Source organism: Rattus norvegicus, chromosome 2 (assembly GCF_021556685.1).
Source record: "Rattus norvegicus strain SHRSP/BbbUtx chromosome 2, alternate assembly SHRSP_T2T, whole genome shotgun sequence".
Lineage (NCBI taxonomy): Eukaryota > Metazoa > Chordata > Mammalia > Rodentia > Muridae > Rattus > Rattus norvegicus.
In genome coordinates this window covers 220,265,758-220,282,759 of record NC_141535.1, presented here as the reverse complement: position 1 = coordinate 220,282,759, position 17,002 = coordinate 220,265,758, and the positions used below count along the sequence as shown (strand labels likewise).

At 44.7% G+C, this 17,002-nt stretch overlaps 1 protein-coding gene across 1 annotated transcript in view; it reads right to left on the bottom strand.

Moving 5' to 3' along the window:
- Elovl6 (ELOVL fatty acid elongase 6) overlaps positions 1-15,412 on the bottom strand; it is a 107,384-nt gene extending 91,972 nt beyond the window's left edge. Inside the window, 2 exon segments of the mRNA NM_134383.3 lie at positions 15,085-15,205; positions 15,356-15,412. Of these exon segments, the coding sequence (NP_599210.1) occupies positions 15,085-15,173 (89 nt within the window). The 5' untranslated portion in view covers positions 15,174-15,205; positions 15,356-15,412.
- Between the last annotated feature and the right edge of the window lie 1,590 nt (positions 15,413-17,002).

Below are 17,002 nucleotides of genomic sequence, written 5' to 3'. Positions count from 1 at the left end.
CAACTATAGGCTGGCCTTAATGCTAACTTTAAAATGTGTTCACTTCAAAGCATACAGTCAAACTGTCTGTTACCACAGACACCTTTCAATGTCTTTGAGTTCAAGGGCAGCCTGGTCTACAAAGAAAGTTCTGGGACAGCCAGAGCTACACAGAAAAACTCTCAATGCCTTGAAGAAATAAATACAATATAAAAACAAAAATGGTCACCTGAGTGAGACACACTAGATGCTATACAGACACACAGAGATTTCTTGTAAATGTAAACTTTCTTTACAAAAACAGCCTTCCACCAACCAGTACCCCCTGCACATTAGAGTTTATCCTTCCACCCTGTTTCTAGGGGAAACTAAAAAGAACGACTCCTCTCCCAAATTAGCAAGCATCTCTTAAAAGTTACACACTCATGACTAACTTTAAGTCTTTTCATCGTAAAAATAAGACCAGCTAACACAATTAAGACGTGCATTTTCAAGACACTGGTCAGCCTTCTACAACTCACTGAGGAAATAAAAAAGCTGTATTAGAGAACAATCAGATACATCTGAATTCGAGAAGAGAGCCCTCGGCATGGCCGCATAGATCCAAACTTCTAGTCATACACAACATGCACAACACGCGTAACTACTGATAAATACTGTGGCTGGCACAGACTTACTAGGGGAGGAAACAGTAATCTTTTTATGAATCAAGTGAGAGCAAACCACAAGGAAAAAGCAAAAGGAATATTGACAGGCTGGGAGGAGAGCAGCCACAGCAGGTAACTTTAATAAGGTCACGGAGGTCGAAGAGCCTCTCAAAACGTAAACAATGGGAAGCCACTGTGTGTTTTAAAAGCACAGGGATGATAAGATCGGCAGGTAATAATGCTAAGGACTAAAGAGAAGGAGGCAGGTGACTAACAGAAGAAAGGGCAGTGGTGGAAGGCTAGAGGGTGCTCAGAGAAAGGAAACTGGACAGAGATCACACAAGACTTGGCTGGGATCTGAGGTTACAAGAGGAGCAGCCCAGAGTTTGGCCTTAGATGAGGAGTTGAGTCTGAAATCCAGGGTTTAGGGACCCAGCCTCAAAGAAGACAGGACAGCACCAAGTTACAGGGATCAGAGCTTCTCCATTCACCAGAGTCCTCCACAGACCTAAAATACCTGAGTATGCAAAATGATGCCTGCTCTACACAAGAGTTCAAGGACTGCCAGGGCGAAACAGAGAAACCTGCTCTTGGTGGAAGGGGGCAGACGGCTGCAACTAAAGACAACGCTAGTGGTTCGCTGGAGACAGGATGCTTACGTTTTCTAGAATTTCATAGGCAGTAGTTTTGGGAAAGTCTCCAATATTTCTTCCTCTAGGCAAGTCTAATACAGGCTCCCTCATTGAATGTAACTATCAATTTTTCATAAGCTTCAATAAAGTTAGTATCCTAATAAAAAGTATTTAATTGTTTAAACCCTTCAAAACACTTATTCTCCAGTGTAGCTGTCTGGGAGACTTACTGGTGATTAAGCTCATCCCACCCCTGAACTCTGGCTGGCTGGTTCAACTCAGCTATTCTGGCCCAAACTCCTCCCCAAGCTGACTGATACCAATTGACTTCTCTCGGCTTCTGAATGAACTGCTCTGCTTGGAAAAACTGCCTCTGAACTTCAGGAACCCAACTGCATGAACTCAGAGGTGAAGTCAACTCCACTGTCCTGCACTCACTGCACACTGCCTTACAACTGACTCTCCCTGTGCTGCATTTAAATAGCTTTTCTTTCTGGTGCTATTGTCATGAAAGTTGGGCGTATCCTATCTGACTCATTCGGTCAAACTTTTCTCGGAGTCCTTTGCCACTCGATTAGATGTCACTTTCAAATATGTCTGCTTCCTTCTACAAACTAATTTTACCTGAAAGGTGTGTACTAAGGGTATGTCTGCTTTCCAGCCAAAGGGATTAAAGGGGTGTGGCTTGTCTGCATTCCACTGGATCACACAGACCTAGGTTTTTGGATGTGATCCCTTGCCAGAGTGGCCATGTTGCTGGATTAAAATTCCTCTACAAATCCCAAAGATGCCCAACATTTTTAAAATGTCTATGTAGATTACCAGTGGGCTCCCAAGTGACATTTGAGGAACTGCATTAGAAAAGGCTCAGAGAAAGGTCAGAATAGGCATTTGAAAATATGTATTGGTCTTGAACAAGTTTAGTTAGAATAGAACCATAAAAGACGGGTAGCTTTTAAATCAATATGTAATAAAAAGATCCTAAAGGAATGAAAGCCACCCAGAGAGGAATGGACTGAAAGCCATCTAAGGAAGTTCTCTATTTCGGAACCTGGACCATCACGTCGAGAATAAAGCTATTGCTGGGGATATGGTTCAGAGCGGAGCACTGGCCTAGCATCTATGAATCTGATACAGGAAGAGTGTGTGTGTGCTTAAAAAAGAAAAAAGAATGAAGAATTGCTTTACTCTGTATTAAGACCATAAATACCAAGGATTTAAATCCCTCCATCTGAGAAGGACTTTACTGTGGAACTGCCCATAGAAACAACCTACGGATAATATAAACATTAGCTAACACAGGCTCCCACTTAGCTGCAAGGCACGCCACTAAGGGTTCCACTAAGGCCACCAGGCAAAACCCTACCTGAACAGACAGAAGAAACACCCTTGTCCCCTGACTCTGCATGCACAGCAAAGGAAACCAATAGGGGATAATGTGGAATTTCAAGTTCATTAACAAAACAGTCGGGCCTCGGCCACCAAAAATAGAAGGTTCTCTGAACAATCACCAAACATTTCATGAAAGCACAAACCGTCCCCAAATGTTCAGTCACTATCACTTCACTGACCAGCAGAGCAATTGTACCTTTGGTGTAACACAGAGGAAGGCTGCATGCATTTGACACGTAAGTGACTGCAGTGACCCCAGGTCCTCTATGAAAATATACCATCGATTCATCTATCAATTGGCTGTCCTTCATCTTCATCATTAGGTGGGATCACAGAAAAAGCACCGATTCTCAAAGTACTTCAAAATGCGCCCAGGAAAGGCTTCTGATGACACTGCATTAATATTATTAATATTTTCTCTTGCCAAGATCTGGAGTGCAGATTTCTTCAGGTGCAGTTGAAACCATGTTCCCTTCTCATCCCTCAGGACCCTACCCACTGGCACCTATCAGCTTGCAGGATTGACACGCAGCCATCTTGGGGGTTACCTCATAAATTGTATTATAATTCCAGAGACTCCCTCTTCTCACCTGAACCCACAGAGTCAACAATGGGGGCGACTGTAAATCGTGTAATAAAAAATGTATGGGCTAGGCAGGGTGCTGGAGATCGAACGCACTTGCTTGTAGGTTTCATTCTGACAGCCTGCAGACAGCTGACTTCATTGTATCACCTTCCCCAAGTGGAAGTCAAAGACGAGTAGCAAAGAACATCTCCAGCTTGGAGCAGAGATTACCAGGCTTCTATAAGATAGAGCAAGAACCTAAACCCAGCCACCTTGAATCTGCAGGCTGAGCACTCACCACTGTACTATCCTACCATAAGAAATGATTGCCGAACACCCCCCCCACCCCCCAAAACCTGCAAAGTGAGTTCAACAGTAAGAAAGCGCAACACTGGCAGGAAGCTAAAGATACAACTTCTCTCTATATGCACTTGAAGGATGAATCTAATACCTTTCTTCGGGCAACCACAAATGTTTCGATTGATTTGATACAAAATGAGTCTTTTCGTCTTTTCGGAATACACTAAATTGTCGCTTCTCTTTCTTTCTGTCATGGAACGCACTATGTAAATCAGGCTGGCCTTGAACTCAAAGCTCTGCCTCTCAAGTGTTGGGATTAAAGGCGTGGGCCAATACCCAGCCACTAAACTGGTTCTAATTTGCTCCCAACTATGTAATTAGTGCAGTAGAGACCACACTAATCCTCCCAGAGAAGAAAGTATGAGGTCATGTTGGACAACATGCTAATCTTTCTAACACAAAGTACGGTACACAACTAGCGAGGTGGAAAAGACAGGAGGAAACCATTTACAAGGACACAAAAGAACACAAACAGAAACGGAATCTCTGAGGCCACCAGAGATTTAGATGAGAGTTAAATGACAATGGGATGTCTTCATTTGTCCACAATCAACTTATCAAAGGTGTTTAACATGACATCATCTGCTGGGGACAGCATACAATGACAGGGACTGCCAGCAGTAGGCCGGGATGGAGACATCTCAGTAGCCTGCAGCAGCTCTTTGTAAAAAGCTGTTGTTCCCATTTCTCCTAACCTTAGCCCTGGACAACAGCTGCATAGATTTCATTTGTGCATGACTGCCTTTCAGTTGGCCTTGGTGTGCATAATTATTCTATTATATCTGACTTTCCTACTTCTTTCTCCTTCTGCTCTGGTGGATTCTATGAAACTAGATGTTCCTTGATGTAATGATTCTTAAAGAATTGGAAATTGGGGCATAGGGGCACAGCACAGCCCTAATGGCCCAGGTGCATGCCCTGTGTTCTCATCTTGGAAACAATGTAATGACTGCACAATGGTAGTTCCAGATTAGTGCTTGACTTGCAAAGAAAGTTTGAAGAAATTATTAGAAAATGAATTAGAGCCAACACTGGGACCCTAAGAAAGGAAAAAGTTATTGAAGTTAGGAATTAAGTTTTATATAACATTTGAGAGTGGTTGCTGGATAAGGAAGTATAGAATATATAAAATTATACACTAGTAAACTAAGTAAAAATACTGGGACTCTTACGAGAGTCATTGTGTGCAAGGAAGAGAGAGCTAGCGGAACCACTGAGTTAAGGGTTAACTTGATTCTTTCTGGACACTGCCTGGCAGCTTTGCCCATGTCATTTATCATTAGAGCTTCACAGGAAAATGCAAGTAGCTGACCTCGGGGCTCTCAGCTCTGAAGTATAATAAGTTAAAAGTGAAAGTTTAAATAATGGTAAGTTTGCAATTATTATTATTTTGGCCACATGCCTGGGAGTAGGGGAAGCGTGAAACATTCCCAAAGGGAACAACTGTACTTCTTAATTCTTTGTGGGATGTGGTTGCTCTTTTGAATTTGATTTGGCAATGATTATACAACGTCTTTTTTCTTCCTGCTTTTGGATTATCAATAAAAGACTGGGGCAAGAGAAAGGCTAGAGAGCATGAGAGAACATGTGAAGAGTGAGTGAAGAGGGAATGTGAGGTGTGTATGAAGATTGTGTGCGAGAATGAAAGGGTAATGAACAGAGGTGTGCGTGAGTGTGGGAGTTCGAGAAAAGAAAAGCGCAATAAAAAAGCAGAGTGCACAAGCGATGAGAGAGAGAGAGAGAGAGAGAGAGAGAGAGAGAGAGAGAGAGAGAGAGGAGACTTTAAGCCTTGAAATTGCCTGTCGGTTTGTACCCAAAGAGTAGTCTGTGTATATTTGTTATGCGCCCTCCAGATATCCCTGCTTCCAGTTGAGAACTCCGACCCTGTGTCGAGGCTGGACCCCGGCAATCATCTTTACTGGTGAGTCTAAATACTGCCCTGTCACAAGTCTAGATTCTGCCCATCCTGGCCAGAGTATAAATCCATCCAACTTCTCTCATTATCAGCCATGCTGTGAACAGCATAATCTTTGAAATTAAAACTTAACACTTCTCCGAAAGAAGTCACGGAGTAAACAAATGAACATTTAAAGACGCTCATCATCACCTTGGGGCTAGAGCAAGGGCTCAGCGGTCAAGGACACTTCCTGCTCCTGAAGTCAATCCAAGTTTATCCCAAGTTTAGTTCCCAGCATCCATACAGTGGTTGGCAAACACCTATAGGTCCAGCCCCTGGAATCCTACACTCTTTCTGACGCCTGAGGGCACCAGGCACACACACAGTACACATATATGCAAGCAAACATTCATAAAACAAAAATAAATGTAAAGATATTTATATTTATAACAAAATACTCAAAGTCTAACATTCTACCTGATAAGAATGTTCCCTAAGCTGGGAGTGCTCAGAAGGCAGAGGCAGGTGTCTCTGTGAGTTCCTGGCCAGCATGGTTTACATAGCAAGTTTTCGGACAGCCAGAGCTAGGCAGGAGACCATGGCTCAAAATAACAAAAAACCAAAATTGGGGGTGGGGGAGGGAAAGGGGTGCTTACCTACAAGAAGGCAAACAGGAAGTAGCCACTGTTAAAGCTTAAATAAGACACAACAAAATCTATTATGTAAAAGCAAAACAGCAGCATAGAAAGATGTCGAGAGATCGTAAGACCATGCCAATGTCAGGCACCTTGTCACCAAATGCCTTAGTGGCCACAGAAGCCTTGTGAAGAGAACTGGAATGTATGGAAAGAGCAGGGGTTACTTTTAAGTAAGAAATGAAAATGTCTTTTCCCCCTGGCTCTTTTTTTTTTTTATAATTTTTTTATGTTTCCTATAACAAGTACTTTTGTGGCATTAGAACTGGGAAAAAGTTTCAAAAAGAAAATGAAAGCTGTTTTTTAAGCGTCCATACTGTAGGAAGTCCGGCAGTTCCTAGGCTTTTTTTTTTTCTTTTTCTTTTCTTTTTTTTCAGAGCTGGGGACCGAACCCAGGGCCTTGCGCTTGCTAGGCAAGCGCTCTACCACTGAGCTAAATCCCCAACCCCCACTTCCTAGGTTCTAACTGTGCTTCTATCAGCAGATCAGATTGGAACCAGCAACTAAAACCTGTCCCAGGAGAGCATGACTGCCGGCATCCCCTGTAGGGTCTAGAACCACGCTCAGTGTAAGAAACAAAGAACACCGTGAAGACCAAAGCTTAAGAGACGTTCCAAATCTCGGTGCCAGTATTTTAGATGAAACTGTCAACGTCCTATAATTCAAGTATCATTAAAGGTGGTAAAACTCGGGAACCAGTAATATTCGCTAAAAATGCGTACAGTGATTAAAGTAATTTACACGGCTTATGGCCACTGCACACAGTAAATTGGACAAGGGCTTTCCGCAGTTATTCTGGCTGTGTTTGGGAATCCACTTAAAGCAGGTTAAGGTAAGAGACACTTGAAGACCACTGACTAAAACCACAGGAATGTTTGGGGGGCAGCTACGGTTTCATGTGTATTGTTGTATTAACTGAATACTTAATAATATTTAAGCCATAGGACAATTGGGCCTGTACGACTTCCTCCCCCATTCAAGCCTTAGGTAGGCCTAAAGGCTGTTTTATCTACTTGTCCCTACCGGCAAATCACACACAGTGACTGTTTCTTTTTATATAAAGCAGTATGCTTTTGGTAGAAAATAAATAAATAAATAAATAAATAAATAAATAAATAAATAAATGAATGAATGAATGAATGAATAATGTGGTATGAGTTTGGTGCAGGGATTAATCATTGCTCTTAAAATCTCAGAAAAGGAACATTGTAATCAATAAGTAATCAATAAGTAGTAAGAGGCATTATCATCCTTGCACTGAATCGAAGAAAATCTATTCTACCTTCTTAGACCCTTAACTTTATACCTGGATGTCATAAAGTTGAGAGGAAGTTGCTGAAGTTGACGTGCAAGGTACTTTTCCTTGTAAAATGCCTTCTATTGAACTTCTGACCGCGTTAGGGACAGCTACCCCGGTTCCTCTGTAGTTACGTCACCCAGGGGCTTTGATAGAGTCTCCACAAAGGATTTTTTTTTTAAGTTTTGGAGACAAATCTTTTCATCAGTGTTGTTTTCATTAGGCCCCAGGGTCCAAACAAGACCCTGAAATCCCAACCTCAAAGCATTCAGTTCCACTGCCTGACCTTCACCTGAAAGTCCATTCCTCCCTGGACAGAAACTAAATTCCTGGCCCAAGAGACAGAAAACAATAAACAAAAAACTCGAGGATGCTAATAATTATTAACAACGACAGCAAAACACCCCAGCAGTAACTGGGTGAAATATTAGGATAAATGGCCAAGTATCACAGTCTTAATACTTATTAAGATCACAGCATTGCCCTTTGTTCTTTCCATGTTCATTTTGAAATTGTCTTGCCATGTAGCCTTGCAGGCCTGGAGCTCACTCTAGGACCGGGCTAGCGTCGAACTCACAGAGATCCACCTGACTCTGCCTCCCAAGTGCTGGATTTATGCAAGTGCCTGAGCTAGCCTCTGACATTGTAAATTTTACTAGGACATAGCTTACTGAAAATGTTAGCAGTCTGTTTAACTCAGAAAGTTCTTGTAGAAGTTTTTCTTTAAAAAATGGATATCAAGTCTTCATTATTTCTGAAGTTACGTTTAGCATTTGCTGTGTACATGCGTGGTCACGAGCACACACAGAATCTTCTAACAAAGACAAACGTCGAATGGGCACCTCTCAACCACCTGTACACAGTCCTCAAAGAACAGCATTCCGATAATCCAAAGAAGTAACATTCATTCAGACATTCAACTTCCTAGCTCAGAAAAAAACAAGGACAGACGTTAAAAGAAGTAAGGATTGAACTAAGACATCCGAAACTTCTCTTTATGAAAGAAACTTCTCTTTATGAAATAAATGCCTTTTGTAAGCTGGAGAGGTCAGCACTTGCTAAAAGCTTACATGAGATAGAACTCCAATTCCAGGGGATCCAATGTCTCCTGTCTTCCATGGCCACTTGCAAACACACGATTCACATAAGTAAAAGTGAACGAGTTTTAAAGAAATATCTCTCAAAGGGCTAGAGAGATGCTTAATGATTAAGAGGAACACACTGGTTGCTTTTCCTGAGGGCCCAGCAGACACACAGTGGCTCACAACCATTTGCAACTCGGGGTCTAGGGATGCCTTCCTTCTGATCCTCAAGGGCACCAGACAAGTGGTACAAAGACATTCATTCAGGCAAAAACACCGTACACATGAAAAAGAAATTTTTTTAAAGAAAAATAGTTTGAGGAAATGGAGCTATATTTCACTTAAAATGTGATCATAAATCTCATGTATGAAATGCATGTCTATGATATGTTCCCTGTATCCTTGCAATTAACTTTCCACACAACTTCAGAAAGAATGCCTGAAGCTCGAAGCTTTGAAAGCAAACATCTGAGAGACACCAGTGGCTGTCCATCAGTCTGCTAATTAGCATGCATAATTTAACTCGGCAACTGACCTAATACATTCTGCACAGTTGTCTTAGCTGCTTTACTGGTTTTTTTTCCCCCTTGGGTTCAAAGTGAAGCCTTAAAAGTCAAATGTAACAGTGGATGACCAGTTACACCAAGGGGTCCCTAAAAGGACTGGTGGTTCCGATGCACAAAGAATAAAGGTCCAGGAAATCAGCTGGGGCTAAAGGGGTTCACACCTGTAGTTCTAGCATGGAGGCAGGAGGATTGAGTTCCAGCTGAGCTTGGCTTTTTTTTTTTTTTAAATATACCCAACCTGTCTTAAAAACAAGACAAAACGTTGAAGACTAAAAATCACCCATGCTCAACATCAAAACATAGAAACAAAGCAGGTTAAATGCACAGACTCCAGCCTGTGCCTTTGGGTGCTCTTGTATAAAAAGATTTACCAAATTCCTAGTCTCTTACCCTGTGGCTGGACACTTTTAAAAGGCCTGTTTATTTGTAAAATTTATTACTGAAGAGTAAATACGAGAAGAGACACTTTTAAAAGGACTTATCTGAATAATATGCAAACATTACATATCTGCACCGGCCTCAACGTAATATAGGTAAATGTAGTCCTTCCTGGCCAAGGATGGCTTCATGCAGACTCCATTCGGTTGTCGACATGAATCATGGGTAACTTTTCTAAGTAAATGCCTGAGTTCACCCGACAAAGATGATACTGGGAAACAACTAGGAGCTGGCAGATGGCCCTGAAGGGGTAAACAAAGGCTAGGTCGAGTCAAGCCTGATGCACTGGCGTCTGACTCCTCATAATAAAGCACAGCACAGCTCACTGTCCTTCCGTGAGAATGAAGGATATCACCAAGGCAAATGATTCCGGAAAACCAATTTCAGAAAACGCTTGGACCTAACTTCACCGAGATCGCTGAACGGGATGGATGGTTGATTTGCTGTAATATCGATCCACTCTGCATTTTACTTTGCGAGCTAATGACTAAGAGGGTGGGTTATTTCTTCCTACGTTTAAAGGTCTTCTTCCCTCTTGTAACTTTTCCAATTTCTTGGGTTGAGTCTTCTTTCAAGGAAACATATGAAGAGACTGTTGGATGCAGACCGCAGGGTAAATTCTAATGTGTATCATGACACCTTTATAATCAAAGGCAACCAATTTTCGAGAAGAAATAAAAAACTACAGATATAACAAAAAGCCTTATGCAAACAAACAAACAAAAAAACCAGCAAAGGGGTTGGGGATTTGGCTCAGTGGTAGAGCGCTTACCTAGGAAGCTTACTTAGGAAGGTCCTGGGTTCGGTCCCCAGCCCCGGAAAAAAAAAAGAAAAAAGAAAAAAAAACAGCAAAAAAACAAAAATAAAAATCCAAACAACCCCCCTTGGCCCCCATAGACTAACACGAACATATAGGTAGGTAACGGATTAATAAAGTAATCTGCATTAAGCTGGCTCTCATCCCTGGGACCCTGAACAAGGAAAGACATATGAATACTTGAGAGATACTTGGAAGTTCAGGTCCAAGTTCCCACATAACTTTTTATTACTTCCTAGATTACAATAGGCTTGATTCCTTCTCTACGATACAGAGCTTCTATCTCTTAACGTATATGAACTTGTACCCTGAAGTTCACTGGAAAGGCTGTCAGTCCCTTAGACCTCCCTACCAGTCATTTTGCTAGCATGAGGTGTGATTCTTCAAAATAATTAACAATTACATATAGAATTAAATATATTGTCTTGATAACCGATCCAAATTCAGGTAATGTTAATAATCACCCGGTAAAATTCTAGCCTATTCTGTACACACCATGGATGCCACAGTTTCCCAGCATTTCCCTCAGATGTATGCAGCCAAGTTACATGGAAAAATTTTGCAGCAATTCAGAGCTGCTCTCCCTACAGGATAAACAGCCTAAATCTATCCATTCGAGAAAAAAAAATGTGAACTGCTGACACAGGTTTATAATGCTCTAGAATGCTGACATGCTACGCCATATTACTTTTTCAACTTCATACATAAGGATGTAGAGACACAATGTAGCTCCCTTTAAAGTCCCCTTTTCCCCTTCAGTAAAAATAAATTTGTGAGTTAAAAGTGTTTCCTCTGTTGGGTAGTATTTCATTCTGAAATTTGTCTCATAACCCTAGAATACAGAACAAAACGTGAAAAACAATAAGAAGCCTTCTAGAAATCACCGCGGGAGAGGAGAAAGTCAGAAAAAATATACAAAGCACTCAAAGCTGGATGTGTGGAGGATGCCAGGAGAGGGGGGAGGGGCTCGTGAGAGTCTAGGCAAGCCCTTTGATGATGTCACCCCACATACATAATGTTACAGCAGTCAGCACAGGCCTCCTGCTTTCCTATTGGTGAACAGCGTGTCAGCCGACATCAGAAGATAATCATCATTGGCCAGGCAATTACAACCGGAGCAACTAGCATCCACTGTCTTAGCACAAACCTGGCAGGCTGCAGGAGAGGAGAAGGCACAGCCTGCTTTCCTTCTCAACGAAGTTTATGTCTTCTCTCCAGCCTTTCTGACTTTGCTCCCTCGCTTGCAGCATTTACCGATTGAGTACCTTGTGAGCGAGCACAAGTACTGGCCAGCCAGGTCATAAAAGAACAAAACGTCTATATGGATACTATTAAATCTCAAGGGGTTTCCAGTCTGAAACTGGAACTCCAAAATGTTATTTGGGGCTAAAAGGCAGGCAGTTTTCTCTACCTGATGTTAGAAACTGCACCAGATAATATTACCCCAAGATATTTTTAACTGGGAAGCAGTTTCAAGAAAATCACACAGGGATTCTCCAAAGGAATACATATTTACCACTTTGCAGGAAAATTGTAATTGCAGTCTATTCTATAATGAAACTATTTGCTACAAAAGTAAAGTCTACACTGTTTCATATCTAAGCCAGTGAGTATCAGGTTAAACTAAGAAAGCAACAATAAACTTCAGGAGTTTGTCTCAGCCTAGCCAGCAGGAGTTTACACCTAAGACTACTCGAGACCTGGGGCCCCATCCCATGAATGGATGCTGAAGGAACTAAGGTAAGAAAGCATTGTAGGATTGGTTTTTTACCAACTCCTTATTCTGAGTGCTCCTAAATGAGGCTAGTTCCTATATACAGACTAGTGTAATGTAAGGCACCATGCCTGGCTCGCCCACTCCCAGACCTCAGCAGTGGTCAGATGCTGTGGTAACTCAGCTCACTAGAGATTTGTTACAATTAGCAGCTTTGTTTAGATTAGGTCTACCAGATTTTTAAAGAACAGTTGCAAATAAGTTCTCAAAAGACAGGGAGCGCACAGGCTTATCTGCATGTTTCTCTTTCAGAAGCTATTTGAAACCATTCTAAGTGACTAGATCAGGTGAAGATGAGACTTCATGGTTTTCAAGCCCCTCAACTCCCCTCTCAAGAGGGTATATACAAGCTTTTATGATGGCATTCCCGCCTAATGACATGAGAAGAGAACCTTCATTTTGACCAAGACATCTTGGTTGCTGGGGTTTGGGAGAGCGGGTAGGAAAGTTCTAAAATCAGGCTGTGAGGGGACTAGATAATGAAGTAGAAAGGGAACGTGGCTAGGATCAGCAAGGAAGGGACAGGCCTTTCCACTGTAATAAGCAATCCAAAAATATAACGCCAAGGATCAAAAGACCGAAAGGACATACATTCTACAGCGTGACTAGAATAGCATTCAAAACTCTAGCCAAGCATGCTGAACCTCAGGCAGGGATATGAACAGGTAGTGCTGGCGGCAAAACGAACGTTTTAATCGCTGGACTTTGCAAGCATCTGCCACGTATAAAGCACGTTACAAAATGCTTTGCAAACTCAAGACGGGAAAAAAGACCAGAACCTTGCCCTCATCAGCCTGTGATGCGCTAAGAGACACACACACGTGTAAATATCCACCTTTAAAATAAGAAATAAAAATAATAAGTAAAATAAAATAACGAAAATGCTTTGTCAGGAAGAACAAAAGTACTGTTCAAGAGCTAATAAGCAGTGGTCAAATAGTAACAAGAGAAAAGAAATTAGTGTATTTGGGATATTTCCAGTCCCAATGAGGACCATGGACCTGCCTAGTTCTGACAGCGACTGTCACTTAACTGAGTGTCTGGAGAAAGAGGCGGGAAATGGTCCTGGGGCAGGCACAGAAAGTAGCCTTAAGGAAAAAAACGGGGTGGGGGTGGGGGGCAACAAACAGAGACAGTATGCACCAGGGTGGTGCAGCAGCGAGGGCGGGCAGTGAGTGCCATGCGCCTGCAGAGGCTGGGAAAGCCTACTCCGGAATGGCAGGCCCAACCGGGATGCAGCAAGCTAGAGACAGCATGTTAGGAAACGCGAGCAGCGGGCTACTAGAGGAAGGCAGAGAAAGGCAGGCTAGAGCCCTGCAAGGGACGGTGACAAACAGTCTCAGAGAAGACCGGAGCCCTAGGCTGGCAAGCTGAGCTCAGGTCACCGCCCTCCAAACCCCTAGCGGAAGTGCACCTCCAAGCCCCCTGAACGCCAGCCCGAGGGGGCTGGGCTTCCTGCAGCGCTCGGGCGTCCCAATGGCCGCCCCCTTACAGGGCGATCCAGACTCCCCGCGGGTGCAATCCCGCCCCGGACCCGGGCCTGCGCCCTCGGCCTCGGCTTCCTGGAGGACGCGGGCGACCGCACCAAGGTGGCTCTGGGGTTCGGGGCTTCAGGCAGGCAGCCGCCATGCTACAGCCCAAACTCGCGCGCCCCGGAGTCTTGGCTCCGCCCGGTCGCCGCCGTAAACCGCCCAGGGGCCCAACTCGCAAGCTGAAGGCCAAGGGTGGGCGCGCGCCCGGCGGGCGGGAAGGGGCGGGAGCCGCCAGCTCCGGACCCGGCTGGGGAAGGCGAACTCCCGGCCTCCGCCTCCCGCAACTCCCCGGGCGGCTGCCACCACCCGCCCCAGCCCGGGAGCGCCGGCGTCTCCGGTTTCCCATTGATGAATGGAGGGAGGGAAGGCAGGTCGCGAGCGCCCTCGCACGCGGCAGCGGAACCTCCCCGAGTCCGGAAGCCCCTCGAGGGCCGGCCGCTGCGCAGAGGGGGTGGTGGGGTGGGGGTGGGGAGGTCGTGGGGCTCGCACTAAACCAGAGGGAAAGGTCTCCAACACTGCTCAGTCTACGGGAAGGAGGGAGCTCCCTTCTTAAATATTGCAAGGTGACACTGGATCGCCTCCCACACAGGGATTTTTTTTCAAGACTGACAGGAGGAACTCAGTAAACAAGATGTTTTCCAGCATTCGAAGTTCTGGGGAAAGACCTCCAAGACTGCCGGGCAAGAGCCTCCTAGTACCTAAACTGGCGCTCCGCACAGACAAGCGTGTCCAAAAGGCGTTTCCTTTACACAGAAACTTAATAATGGCGTGGCTCCACTTGCTCCGGTTCATTCATTTTTATTGCAGTTTTCATTGTCCCCTCCTCCCCGATGTCTTTATGAAACCGGAAAGTAATCTGAGTGGGGAAGGGGTCCAGGACCCTTGGGCATCTATGGCTGGAGGCGGCAGTCAAGGGAGGGCAGTAAAGTGGAAGAACTACAAGGAGAAAGGAAGGACACGAGGGATGGGGAGAGGGAAAGGACCAGAGAGAGGCGGGCTGAAGAGGGTTAAAGGGAGAGAAGACCCGGTCCTCCCTCCACAGCCTTGCACGCTCCAGTTGCGGGAGGCCAAGCAGAACCCCCAAATCTAAGCGAAAGCAGGGAGACAGACAGCACAGGTGGGGTAGCTGGATTGTAACATGCCTCCGTCCTCCGTATATCATTCCAAGTACACATATTATACATTCTACGTTATATAATCTACACAAAGATGCCCGCGTGGCCGCAGCTCACACAGGGCACCCCCAAAACACACGCTTCATGCAGCCTCAGAGTCTCCTGCAGACATGAGACCCTAGAACTCCGCGATCTGCTGGCTACCGCCGGCAATCCATCGCTCCGCTCACGCTCAGACTGGGAATACCGACATTAATGCACTCCCGGGGACAGTATCACGCGAAAGCATCACCTACCAGTTTTCCTGCATCCATTGGATGGCTTCATTCTCGTTGAACTGCTTCTCGAATTCATATTCTTGTAAAGTCAACACTGACATGTTCATTGGGGCTGATCTTCGGAGTCGCTACGTGTTCTCTATACAAAATAAAAAAATCTGTAAAGAGCCTTTTATTTTGAGTGCTCTCCTGTCTGCTTCCCCCACCCACCCCCCTAGGTATTGCCCCGCCGTCAGTCTCCTGGCCGATCTCTCTCCCAGCCTCAGCTACATCCAGGGTTGAGCATTGCCTGCGCCTCGGCTCCCAGCTCCTAGCTCAGGGGCTCTCCTCCCAGCGTCCGCATCCACCGTAGGAGGAAATGAATGCCTTGCGGTCTTAGTGCCCGCACGTTTGTCCATCACGCTTTTTACTCGTCTACAGGGAAATCTCCTCCCCCTCGTGCGATCCGGAAAATTAACCCTTTGCGCGAGAGGGCGCAGAAGAGCAAGACCTCCCCTCGCCCTGGGGGACAGTTTTGTTTACAAGAAGGTGGTCAGTGGACTGGGGGAAGGGCGCCAAGAGGGAGGAAGTGGCCTTGAGGTCATCCATCAGCCCATTTACCACCTCGTGGGCCTCCCTGCCTGGCCTTTGAATGAAGTTTCAGCGTGCGAGGCGCAGCCGGGAGGCCCGTGGACCCGAAATCTTGGCGAGTAAACAATTGGGAAATAGTAGAACCTGCCAGGCCTCTGGCATGAGAACTCCAGGCAAATGAATGAGAGGGTCACGTCGTACGAGCTCTCTCCTCACCCCCTCGACCCCGCAGCACTTTCTGAGACCACCTCTACCGGGCAGCTTAGGCGTGGATTTACCTTGACCACAGGGCCAGGTGGCCCGCGGAACCTTAAGGTCGTGTGCAGATAGGATCCTGAGGAAGATGACTTGGGAAGTCAAGGGTGACTGGAAGGCAGACGTGGAAGGGCAAGAAAGAGTTAGATGGAGGGTTTGGCTACCTGGAGGGGATATTATTGAACAATGGAGGAAAGGAATTTAGCATACAGAATTAGACCTACTGGTCTAATACCAAAACTTTATCTGTATGAGTTACTTTAGTTCTGCCTTATTCTTGTGAAATTAGGAAGAACAAATTAATGTAGGAGAGGGGTGAACGTAATGCTGATCCCGCTGAACACCAGCTCACAGCAATATCGTTTTAACCTTAGCTTTCCCAAACACTCCTCTTATTTTCCCGGGAATGGTATTTTCATTTCCTAAAGGAAGAACGAAGTGAGAGCAATATGGTACCTGATAGTATAACATTTGGACCCAACCAAAAGAAAAAAAGATACCGACCAACAACCTACTAGTTTATATTTTTAAAGTTTGTGATTTTTCAAGATGGATTTTTTTTATCTTGTTTTTTTTTTTTTTTTTTTTTTTTTTGGTTCTTTTTTTCGGAGCTGGGGTCCGAACCCAGGGCCTTGCGCTTCCTAGGTAAGCGCTCTACCACTGAGCTAAGTCCCCAACCCTTTTTTTTTTTTTTTAATGTTTTTGGTTTTTCTGTGTAGCCCTGGTTGTCCTGGAACTCGTTCTGTAGACCAGGCTGGTTTCAGACTCAGAGATCCGCCTGCCTCTTCCTCACTCACAAGTTCTGGGATAAAGGCCTGAGCCACCACAGCCCAGCTAATAACCTACTTAGTTTAAAAATATGTACATTAGAACCAGGAATTATCCTCTATGGTGTACATTTCCCCACATACCAACTAAAATGAAGAGTAGGCACTTCATTCAGAGTTAGATTAATCCCAGCAAGACATTGGAGGCTGAGGCAGGAAGATTGGTGCTAGTAAAATTGCCAGAAATTCAAGGTGAGACTGAACTTCACAGTGACATCCTTGCCCCACCCCCCAGTCTAAAGCGGGGGACAGGGGAGAGAATACCCCTAATCCTAATACAATCT